Source organism: Pinus tabuliformis, chromosome Q (genome assembly GCF_031772625.1).
Source record: "Pinus tabuliformis cultivar Carrire ecotype Pingquan chromosome Q, CPIR1, whole genome shotgun sequence".
Classification (NCBI taxonomy): domain Eukaryota; kingdom Viridiplantae; phylum Streptophyta; class Pinopsida; order Pinales; family Pinaceae; genus Pinus; species Pinus tabuliformis.
In genome coordinates this window covers 984,002,193-984,012,655 of record NC_142296.1, presented here as the reverse complement: position 1 = coordinate 984,012,655, position 10,463 = coordinate 984,002,193, and the positions used below count along the sequence as shown (strand labels likewise).

Sequence of the window (10,463 nt, the reverse complement as noted above, 5' to 3'; positions counted from 1 at the left end):
AGGTTTCATACAAAAATACAGCCACAGGATGGCTATCGGACAAAGCAAAAATTCCAGAACTTGAACCGATTTGAAATGCAAAGGAATACAGGATAAGAATGACTGGTCTCTCCAACAACCCAATAATAGATGCCAGTAATCAAAAGGAAGATACAATGACCAGATAGAACCAATGAGCGTGAACAATTTCGACAAACATTCAAGATGTGTTTGGTGACATAGGGCGATCATGGTTGATCAGGAAGACAGTCCAATGAGTGCAGAGGAATACAGAATGTAATGGCTCATCAGTCAAACAGCCAAATAACAGATACCAGTAACTGGAGGCAAGAGATGATTACTGGATACAAGAAGCAGAAACAATTTCCACAAAAATTCAAAATTTGTTTGGAGACACAGGACAAGGATTATTGATGAGGCCAGCAGTTCCATGAGAGCAAAGGTTTAAAATCCATGGACATGACCTCGCAATAGGTATACAACACACGATGTCCATATTGCCTGCCTTGGCAGGACATGAGAAGCTCTCAATTTAGTGTCTGCTTATGTAAGAATTTAGTCAGTTCAGTGCAGTCAATATTTTTTAATGTTAGAATTGTAGCCACATGAGTTAGAGTAGTACTTATGTATGTGATTAGTTACTCTGATTAATATCAATATCCTATCAGAATGCACACGTGACAAGAATTGCATGATGGGATAGTGTACCATATTACAGAAATAACATATACAGGAGATAAAAAAATAGATATAAGTTCCTTACAGCTAATGAACAAGATAAATAATTCAAGCATTACCTACAACATTGAGCATCCCCTCATCATCATTCCATGTGTAGAAGCATGGAAGCCTTTTTATAGATGTGAATCAGATACTTGGTAACAACCATAACATATCATTTTTGGAACCATCTTTGAAGCTCCAAAGACTTGCCAAAATCACTTTAAAGCTTATCACGCAACTGAAGAAATGGGTGATTGTCTCACAAAGCTGTTGCAGCATTGTTCCGTCAGGGTCCACAACACATAAAATACGCGATTCATGCTATGAGTACAAAACTATAGAGTGCCTACAAAAGAGCTTTGCAAGCAGATAATAAAACATCTAATTACTACCTTGAGTTGAACATCCATCTTGATTCCATGAATTTGGACAGATACTTCTTAGCGGATGTGAGTATGAAACATGTTGAAAGCCCCTTTTGCATCTTTAGTCTTAGTCTTCTTTGAGTCATCGGTAGCCCCAAAAACTTGCCAAAACCTAAGTGTTTCATCTGCTGCAATGGATGCAACTGTGTACCCATCAGGACTCCGAAGAAGTAAATCAATGGTAAGGGTCATTAGGACAAATTTAAAGGGAAAACATGGATGCATGCATAAGTAATCATAAAAAGCATGAATTTTCATACCTGTGCCATATGAAGAACTCTAACAGTATGCCCTGGAAGTTCAGTAATTTTCACCATGGATGGGTATTTCCATAAGGTTAACTAGTTCTGATTTGGACCATGTGAACTCAATAACTCATGTTCATGTTTATTCCACAACAATGAACAGACTTGGGAATGGGTGTCCACGGTATTCAGGCAGGCACCTGTTTGAGTGTTTCAAAACTTTATAGAACCGTCTAAAATCCCTCCCCCAGATGCCAAAAGATTAAGATTTTTCTGGAAGGGGCACCATGCCAAGGCCTTGACTGCCGTACAATGTTCATCTAATTGGTGGAAGTATTGAGAGGAAGGATTATGGGATGCCATGCTCTTGTCCCAAATGTAGAGTAGATTGTCATTTTCCCCACTTGCAAGTTGTTGGCCAGAAGGAGACAATTTCAGTCCACAAACCTCCTGGGTATGTCCTCTGTATGTTTGAACAATGTGGCCATAGATGCGAACATCATGATTGATTATAATCCCATCCAGCCCTCCTGTGGTGAGAATAGGACCATTCCAAGCAAGTGCACCAACACGTTCATGATGACCTTTCAAGGCTCTTAGCTGCAATTGAATTTGTATCATGTCAAATTTAGCGATTTCCATTATCTTAGAATGAGAAAACCTTGGAAGAGATAAATAGGTTTTATTTACCCTTTTATTAGATTGTGAGTCCCATAACTGTACAACAAAATTATTCAACCCAACGGCAATTTGCGTCCCATCGAGTGCCCAACTAACGCTGGTAACAGGACCCTCTTCTTCATATGCAATCAGAAGCTCAGATATAGAGCTATCAGAAGCATGCCACAAGTATACAGTGTTGTTCAGGGCTATGGACAAAACATTGGTGGAACTCCAATCCAATAGATTCAAGTAATAATCATCCAAAAGGTCGTGCGCATCCAAGGTTCTATCTGTAGACTGCAATCAACATGGATAAGTTAAATTACTAGGTGAAAAAAAAAGGGACAAAGGACAATGGTCCTCAGATAGGCATATCCAGTGTAAAGAGAAGCAATTCAACGTGTGCAGTGCTAAGTATAACAATGCATAACAAATTAAACAGTATCCTGCAAAATCAAAATATCTATCATTTAATCAATTCTGCTACATTAGATTGAAATACTAGACAATGTGTCATTTAGCATTCGAAGCTATAGGAAAACCTAAAATTTTATCTTAATTATTCCCACTGATTTTTCATAGATCTCATTTGCAGATTACATCTCATTGATCCAATTTTAATTGTTGACTAAATGGATGAAAATTTGTTTTCTTGACATCTGGTAAATGGTAATGTTGAGTATCAATTAGCCATATATAATAAATTATAAATCATCTGCAAATTCTGAATAAATCTGACAAACTGAATGCTACCAGTATACCTGTCAGTGAAAACCTAGAATTTTATCTTAATTATTCCCACTGATTCTTCATAGATCTCATTTGCATATTACATCTCATTGATCCAATTTTAATTGTTGACTAAATGGATGAAAATTTGTTTGCTAGACATCTGGTAAATGGTAATGTTGAGTATCAATCAGCCATATATAATAAATTATAAATCATCTGCAAATTCTAAATAAATCTGACAAACTGAATGCTACCAGTATACCTGTCAGTATTTCCTTTAAATTATGTAATTTAAGAACAGGAAAAGACAGAGTTTCATCTGATTATTTCTCGTTCATCGTTAACTGAATTCATTACCACAATTTACTGGGGAAGTGAAAATAAAAAAATGAAACCATGATTGAAATTTCAACTTAATTTGATTTACATGGTAGTGGTAACCTGTATTATCTGGTAAGAAAGGTATTGCAAAACAAAATTTTGGAAAAAAAAATTAAAAATGAGAACATCCATGAAATAGTAGAGATAGGTATGTTTAAATATGAGGTACCTGCAAACATTCTAATTAGCTGAACGTAGAGTATGAAAAAAAATTGTGTTATGCAAGCCAAAATATGGCAAGAATCCAGCGGGAACCCAGATGGAGGAGTCGCAACAACTCTAAAAACCATCAAGGTTTCATACAAAAATACAGCCACAGGATGGCTATCGGACAAAGCAAAAATGCCAGAACTTGAACCGATTTGAAATGCAAAGGAATACAGGATAAGAATGACTGGTCTCTCCAACAGCCCAATAATAGATGCCAGTAATCAAAAGCAAGATATAATGACCAGATAGAACCAATGAGTGTGAACAATTTCGACAAACATTCAAGATGTGTTTGGCGACATAGGGCAATCATGATTGATCAGGAAGACAGTTCCATGAGAGCAGAGGAATACAGAATGTAATGGCTCATCAGTCAAACAGCCAAATAACAGATACCAGTAACTGGAGGCAAGAGATGATTACTGGATACAAGAAGCAGAAACAATTTCCACAAAAATTCAAGATTTGTTTGGAGACACAGGACAAGGATTATTGATGAGGCCAGCAGTTCCATGAGAGCAAAGGTTTAAAATCCATGGACATGACCTCGCAACAGGTATACAACACAAAGATGTCCATATTGCCTGTCCTGGCAGGACATGAGAAGCTCTCAATTTAGTGTCTGCTTATTTAAGAATTTAGTCAGTTCAGTGCAGTCAATATTTTTTAATGTTAGAATTGTAGCCACATGAGTCAGAGTAGTACTTATGTATGTGATTAGTTACTCTGATTAATATCAATATCCTATCAGAATGCACACGTGACAAGAATTGCATGATGGGATAGTGTACCATATTACAGAAATAAAATATACAGGAGATAAAAATATAGATATAAGTTCCTTACAGCTAATGAACAAGATAAATAATTCAAGCATTACCTGCAACATTGAGCATCCCCTCATCATCATTCCATGTGTAGAAGCATGGAGGCCTTTTTATAGATGTGAATCAGATACTTGCTAACAGCCATAACGTATCATTTTTGGAACCGTCTTTGAAGCTCCAAAGACTTGCCAAAATCACTTTAAAGCTTATCACGCAGCTGAAGAAATGGGTCATTGTCTCACAAAGTTGTTGCAACATTGTTCCATCAGGGTCCACAACAGATAAAATACACAATTCATGCTATGAGTACAGAACTATAGAGTGCCTGCAAAAGAGCTTTGCAAGCAGATAATAAAACATCTAATTACTACCTTGAGTTGAACATCCATCCTGATTCCATGAATTTGGACAGATACTTCTTAGCGGATGTGAGTATGAAACATGTTGAAAGCCCCTTTTGCATCTTTAGTCTTAGTCTTCTTTGAGTCATCGGTAGCCCCAAAAACTTGCCAAAACCTGAGTGTTTCATCTGCTGCAGCGGACGCAACTGTGTACCCATCAGGACTCCGAAGAAGTAAATCAATGGTAAGGGTCATTAGGACAAATTTAAAGGGAAAACATGGATGCATGCATAAGTAATAATAAAAAGCATGAATTTTAATACCTGTGCCATATGAAGAACTCTAGCAGTATGCCCTATAAGTTCAGTAATTTTCACCATGGATGGGTATTTCCATAAGGTTAACTGGTTCTGATTTGGCCCATGCGAACTCAATAACTCACGCTCATGTATATTCCACAGCAATGAACATACTTGGGAATGGGTGTCCATGGTATTCAGGCAAGCACCTGTTTGAGTGTTCCAAAACTTTATAGAATCGTCTGAACTCCCTCCACCAGATGCCAAAAGAATAAGATTGTTCTAGAAGGGGCACCATGCCAAGGCCTTGACTGTCGCACAATGTTCATCTAATTGGTGGAAGTATTGAGAGGAAGGATTATGGGATGCCATGCTCTTGTCCCAAATGTAGAGTAGATTGTCATTTCCCCCACTTCTAAGTTTTTGGCCAGAAGGAGACCATTTCAATCCACAAACCTCCTGGGTATGTCCTCTGTATGTTTGAACAATGTGGCCACGGATGCAAACATCATGATTGATTATAATCCCATCCAGCCCTCCTGTGGTGAGAACAGGACCATTCCAAGCAAGTGCACTAGCACATTCATGATGACCTTTCAAGGCTCTTAGCTACAATTGAATTTGTATCATGTCAAATTTAGCGATTGCCATTATCTTAGAATGTGAAAACCTTGGAGGAGATAAACATGTTTTATTTGCCCTTTTATTAGATTACGAGTCCCATAACTGTACAACAAAATTAGTCAACCCAACAGAAATTTGCATCCCATCAAGTGCCCAACTAACGCTGGTAACGGGACCCTCTTCTTCATCTGCAATCAGAAGCATGCCACAAGTATATAGTGTTGTTCAAGGCTATGGACAAAACATTGGTGGAACTCCAATCTAATAGATTCAAGTAATAATCATCCAAAAGATCGTACGCATCCAAGGTTCTATCTGTAGACTGCAATCAACATGGATAAGTTAAATTACTAGGTGAAAAAAAAGGGACAAAGGACAATGGTCCTCAGATAGGCATATCCAGTGTACTAATAGCAAAAACCCCAAATACTATGTAGTTTCTGTGGTGTCCGAAGAGTATATCAATGGTTTAAAAAAAATGTTATCATCGCTTTATTTGTAAAGGGGTACTTTTCTTGTACTGAAACGATTTCTAACATCATTTTGTTATAAAAAAAAAAAAAAAAAATTAATAAATTGGAATGGGTGTGGTAGCGATTTCAGTGTTACAAATGAAAAAGAAAAAAATATGTGTAGCACATTCCTCCATATGGGATAATGTTGCAATTGAAAATAGGATCAAGGGCTTTGATTCAATAACGAGTAAACATCAATGGTATTCAAGATTTGATTATGGAATGTCTAGTGAAAATGACTGTAAAAAAATATGAAATCTAGGCCTACCTGAGCAATATATCTGCGTGCTCTTCTAGAAATAGGGAAATTAGCTAGCACATTTTCTTGTGAATCCTGGGAAACTGTCGATGATTTTCCATTGGAAGAAAGAATTTTGCAATTGTTGTCTACAGCACGGGCATTCTTCAATAAAGTGGCTACCATCTCCTTCTTGTATGCTTTTCTAGAAGGGGAGGGGGAAGGGGAGAGGACATGGGTACCGTCACTGTCCTTTTGCTTCTTTGTGATCATGAATCTAGCTACCTCCAAATCGATGGATCCTCTTGCCGAGATAAATTTGTTGCTCTGTGATGGCAAAAACAATAAAACCAAATCCTGATTCACACTTCCAACTGAACGTGCCAAAAAAGGGTATCCACTTAAAAAAAATTTGATGGTTGAGCAGAGAGGCTGATAACCTATTGCCCCTAGCGACATTTCACTGTAATAAACACAATTGAGGGAATGACATGTTTGCAGCATATAAGTTATCTATAAAAACAAGGATATACTGCATACGTTGTGTTTATTCATTGAAGCACCCTGTTTCTGCAGAGGACGGAGACATCGCTCCCCCGTGGAAGGCCTGTTGGAATTCATTGAACTGCAAGACGATTCCATTACTCCTACTCTAGCAAAATAACCAGACAAAACACAATGTATGACAAACAATCAATGTGCCTAAATTTAAACTTGCAAAACAAAAAAAATCAATAGTGCAAAGGAATTTGAATTCTAAAAGCTAGGGTTCTTCAAAGAAGGCACAAGATCTCGTCGCCACAGGTAGGCCCATTGAAGGAGAAGAGAGGAATCTTGCTTATGGGGGCCATAAACTTGATGGAAGGTCTCGTACCTTGAAATAATTACTCAACACAGCGACATGGGCATTCATGCCATACTAGCAGTACAGTCCCCTTCAAATGGTTGGAGGAAGATCAACTTTGGACATTAGGGTTTCTTAAAAAGAAGCATTGTGGTATATGGAGGGCAGGAACTAAAAACAGTCGTTTCGAGACTACCCACTCCATTTTGAAATTTACCTGCATAGTGCCCAACAGATTTCATCCAAGATCGTGCATAAACTGAGAAACCTCTGCAATTTCTAATTTTCTGTCATAGAAATCCTGGCAATTTCTAGTTTTCCATCACGGAACTCCTCGCAGTTAAAACCCAAAGTCATTAAAAACAAATCATCCTCGCAGTTAAAACCAAAATCATTAAAAACAAATCATTGAAAACTAAAAACAATCGAGACTACACACTCCATTTTGAAATTTATGCCCTTGCCATTTGAAATTTACCTGCACAATGGCCAGGAGATTCAAGAAAGATCGTAGATGATTGGATTGCACAATGGCCAGGAGATTCAAGCAAGATCCTGGACGATTGAAATTTATGAGCAGATTCAAGAAAGCGAACATGGATTCGTAGAACAGTGTTTCATAAAACCTACAGAAGTCGTTATTTATATGGTTTCAAGGAGGTAAGATAGGGATAGTTTCAGTTATAAAGAGAGCTTTAATCTAATGGTCGTAAATATTTTAATCGTCTAACATGAAATCAGATGGATAATAACAAGACAGATAAGACAAGAAGAAAGTTGATTTCAAAGAGAAACACCTTACACGTAAAAATAAATATTTTACTTTAATAATTTATATGAAAATATAGTTGAACCGAACCAAATTTGAAAATTATAAATATAAATATAATTTCTTAACTCTCATTCCACAAAGCGAGCTCCTAAAACCATAATCATCATCATGTTATAATATGATATTGTTGGGAAGCGCCCTTAACCAAATCTCTCTCTTGGATCATGGATGGCTCTTGGAGTGGGTTACATCATTTTTTTTATACGATTATATTTTTAGGTGTTCCTCCTCTGAATTTTAAGTTTTGAGAATTTTACAAGATGAAATCCTCCTTAATCTAATTTTTAAATTTTAGTTAGACTAGTTAATTTTATTTTGATAATAATATTTTATAATTATTTTTATTATTAAATAATAATTATTTAATTTAATTTTTAATATTTTAATAAGGAATAATTTATTTGTTTTAATATCTTATTTTTGTGGTTGAAAAATTGAAAAACAGTTGCGAGAAATTATTTAATTTTAATTAGTTAATCAATTAAGAAGATAATGTAAAATTATTATTTTATATTTGTTTTTTTTATCTTTTTTTATTAGGTTTTTATCTGCTCAATACCACTTTAGATTTAAACTCTAGATCTACCAAGGGCTGAGATCAAATCTTCAAAAATTCAAAAACAGAATGTAAGAGCAAACCTTTTCTACAGTTAAAAGAAACTTAATCTCTCTAAAGGTTTGGTAAATTGGGAGATAAGATGGATCTAGGTTAGTGTAATATATATGTAGTTGACATTGAAATATTTTATTTATAATTACCCTTCTCCACATTAAAATGTTAAAATATGCACCCTCATATTTTTCCTTCTATACATACATTTAAATTTTTTTATTATTAATGTTTTCAAAAATATTACATATCAAATCCATATTAAGAATTAAAAGAAATATAAATCTCCCTCATACATTCAATTAGAAGGTAGTTATTAATGGAATAAGAATTCTTTCAATCTTTCTCTCCCTATACATGTTTCATGTTAAAATATTTTATCTATAACCCACCTTAAATTTTTCTTTGTTATAGATATTTTTAGAATCTTAATCAAAAATACTTTCTTATTATCTCCATATTAAGTAATAAAGAAATTACATTTTTTCCTCATAGTAAAAGGTAATTTTTTTTTTTTTTTTACTTTCTATTACTTAATATCTCTATATAAAGTTATGTCAAATTAAGATGCAAATATATATATTATAGGTAAAGTGTAAATAAATAAAGAATTATAAATCATGTAATATAAAAAATACTATTTCTTATTATCTCCATAATAAGTAATAAAGAAATTACATTTTTCCCTCAAACTAAAAACTGAATTAATTTTTTTTTTTTTACTCATCTTCATATTAAGTAGTGAAGAAATTACATTTTCTCCTTATAGTAAAGGGTAATTTTTTTATTTTTTTTTACTTTCTATTACTTAATATCTCTATATAAAGTTATATCAAATTAAGATGCAAATTCAAGTATTTTAATCATGGGCGACATTAATTTCTTTTGTTATCACTATTTCTAATTTGTCAATTTAAAGTATTATTTTACTATTTTTAAATGTACAGTTACATGACAACATCTCTCTTATAAAGTTATATAAAATTAAGATGCAAATTCAAGTATTTTAATAATGAACGACATTAATTTCTTTAATAATAACGTTACATGAAAATATCTCTCCTATACTAGGTTGTAGAGAGCCTCTTACTCAATAAGAAAAGTGTTGCTTAGTGTTGAAGAGGCAAAGAATAGTATGAATAAAAATACCTTCTAGCTCTTTGAGGGGAATAAAGGAAGAGATGTTACCTTCTATAAGGTACATGATACTATTTTTTATCTCAAGCTAGCTAGGGATTTTAGGGTAGGAAATAGAGAAGTGTGGTCTTCTTTAGGGTATAGATTTACTTCAAAAACATATGCATTTATTATTTGTTTGGGAAATTTTAACAAAATTTTGATAGAAAATATGAAAAATGCAACTCAATAAATGTAAGTAACAAATTAGATATTTATGGTTTATGTGACCAATGGGAATTTTATATATGAAATACTTATTAAATTATTAAATTTAAGTGTTCCTATAATTTTGATGCTCATTTTAATAATTTTAATTTGATTAACCATTTTTATATTTAACAAATAATTTTACCATCAAACTTTATCCTTTCCCTTGACCCATGGTTCACTAAGAAGGCACCGTGGAATACTGTCGAATGACCCGAAATAGGGCAATGGTTAAAAATACAATCTTTCAATTCGTCCTTCACATTTTCCTTCATCACATTCATAGCAACCAAGGTATAATAATAGAATTTAATTTCATTGCAGATTTAAGGAATATTGTGAAATTCGATGAACAAAATTTTAAGGATAAGAACGCTCTTGAAATCTCTTAAGTCAACTCTCTAAATATATACATTTATCTTAACATTAACATTATTTGGTTCATATTGTTGCATATAGCTTTCCATTCATAGGAGATTGATGGAACAAAATTTGGAATGGTAGTTGGAGGAGTACATAACCAACAAGTTACATGATGGGGCGAGCAGAGGAATTTGAGTTGTGCGAT

General features: G+C 34.2%; 1 protein-coding gene across 16 annotated transcripts; it reads right to left on the bottom strand.

The window, feature by feature from the left end:
• Window positions 1–203: 203 nt before the first annotated feature.
• LOC149222764 (cell division cycle 20.2, cofactor of APC complex-like) lies at window positions 204–7,710 on the bottom strand. 16 transcript variants are annotated; one of them, XM_089385614.1, is made up of 10 exons: window positions 7,546–7,710; window positions 7,285–7,378; window positions 6,764–6,875; window positions 6,254–6,550; window positions 4,871–5,792; window positions 4,578–4,738; window positions 4,260–4,390; window positions 2,084–2,353; window positions 1,409–1,993; window positions 207–1,276 (listed from the first exon to the last, which is right to left on the bottom strand). In XM_089385614.1, exons 7-9 carry the CDS (start codon window positions 4,287–4,289, stop codon window positions 1,607–1,609), a joined length of 687 nt encoding a protein of 228 aa, XP_089241740.1. In that variant the 5' UTR covers window positions 4,290–4,390; window positions 4,578–4,738; window positions 4,871–5,792; window positions 6,254–6,550; window positions 6,764–6,875; window positions 7,285–7,378; window positions 7,546–7,710; the 3' UTR covers window positions 207–1,276; window positions 1,409–1,606. The 16 variants fall into 16 exon arrangements, with proteins under 16 accessions (XP_089241750.1, XP_089241749.1, XP_089241751.1 ...); XM_089385620.1 differs by having other exon boundaries at window positions 6,764–6,830; XM_089385624.1 differs by having other exon boundaries at window positions 204–1,291; window positions 7,285–7,710.
• Window positions 7,711–10,463: the final 2,753 nt, after the last annotated feature.

Excerpts from the sequence above, each read along its gene's own strand:
- LOC149222764 (XM_089385624.1), bottom strand. The coding sequence starts at position 4,289 with ATGATGATGAGGGGATGCTCAATGTTGCAG. Across the intron at positions 2,354-4,259 it reads GGGGATGCTCAATGTTGCAG|TCTACAGATAGAACCTTGGA; the intron begins GTAATGCTTGAA and ends TGTTGATTGCAG. Across the intron at positions 1,994-2,083 it reads ACTCACAATCTAATAAAAGG|CTAAGAGCCTTGAAAGGTCA; the intron begins GTAAATAAAACC and ends ATTCAATTGCAG.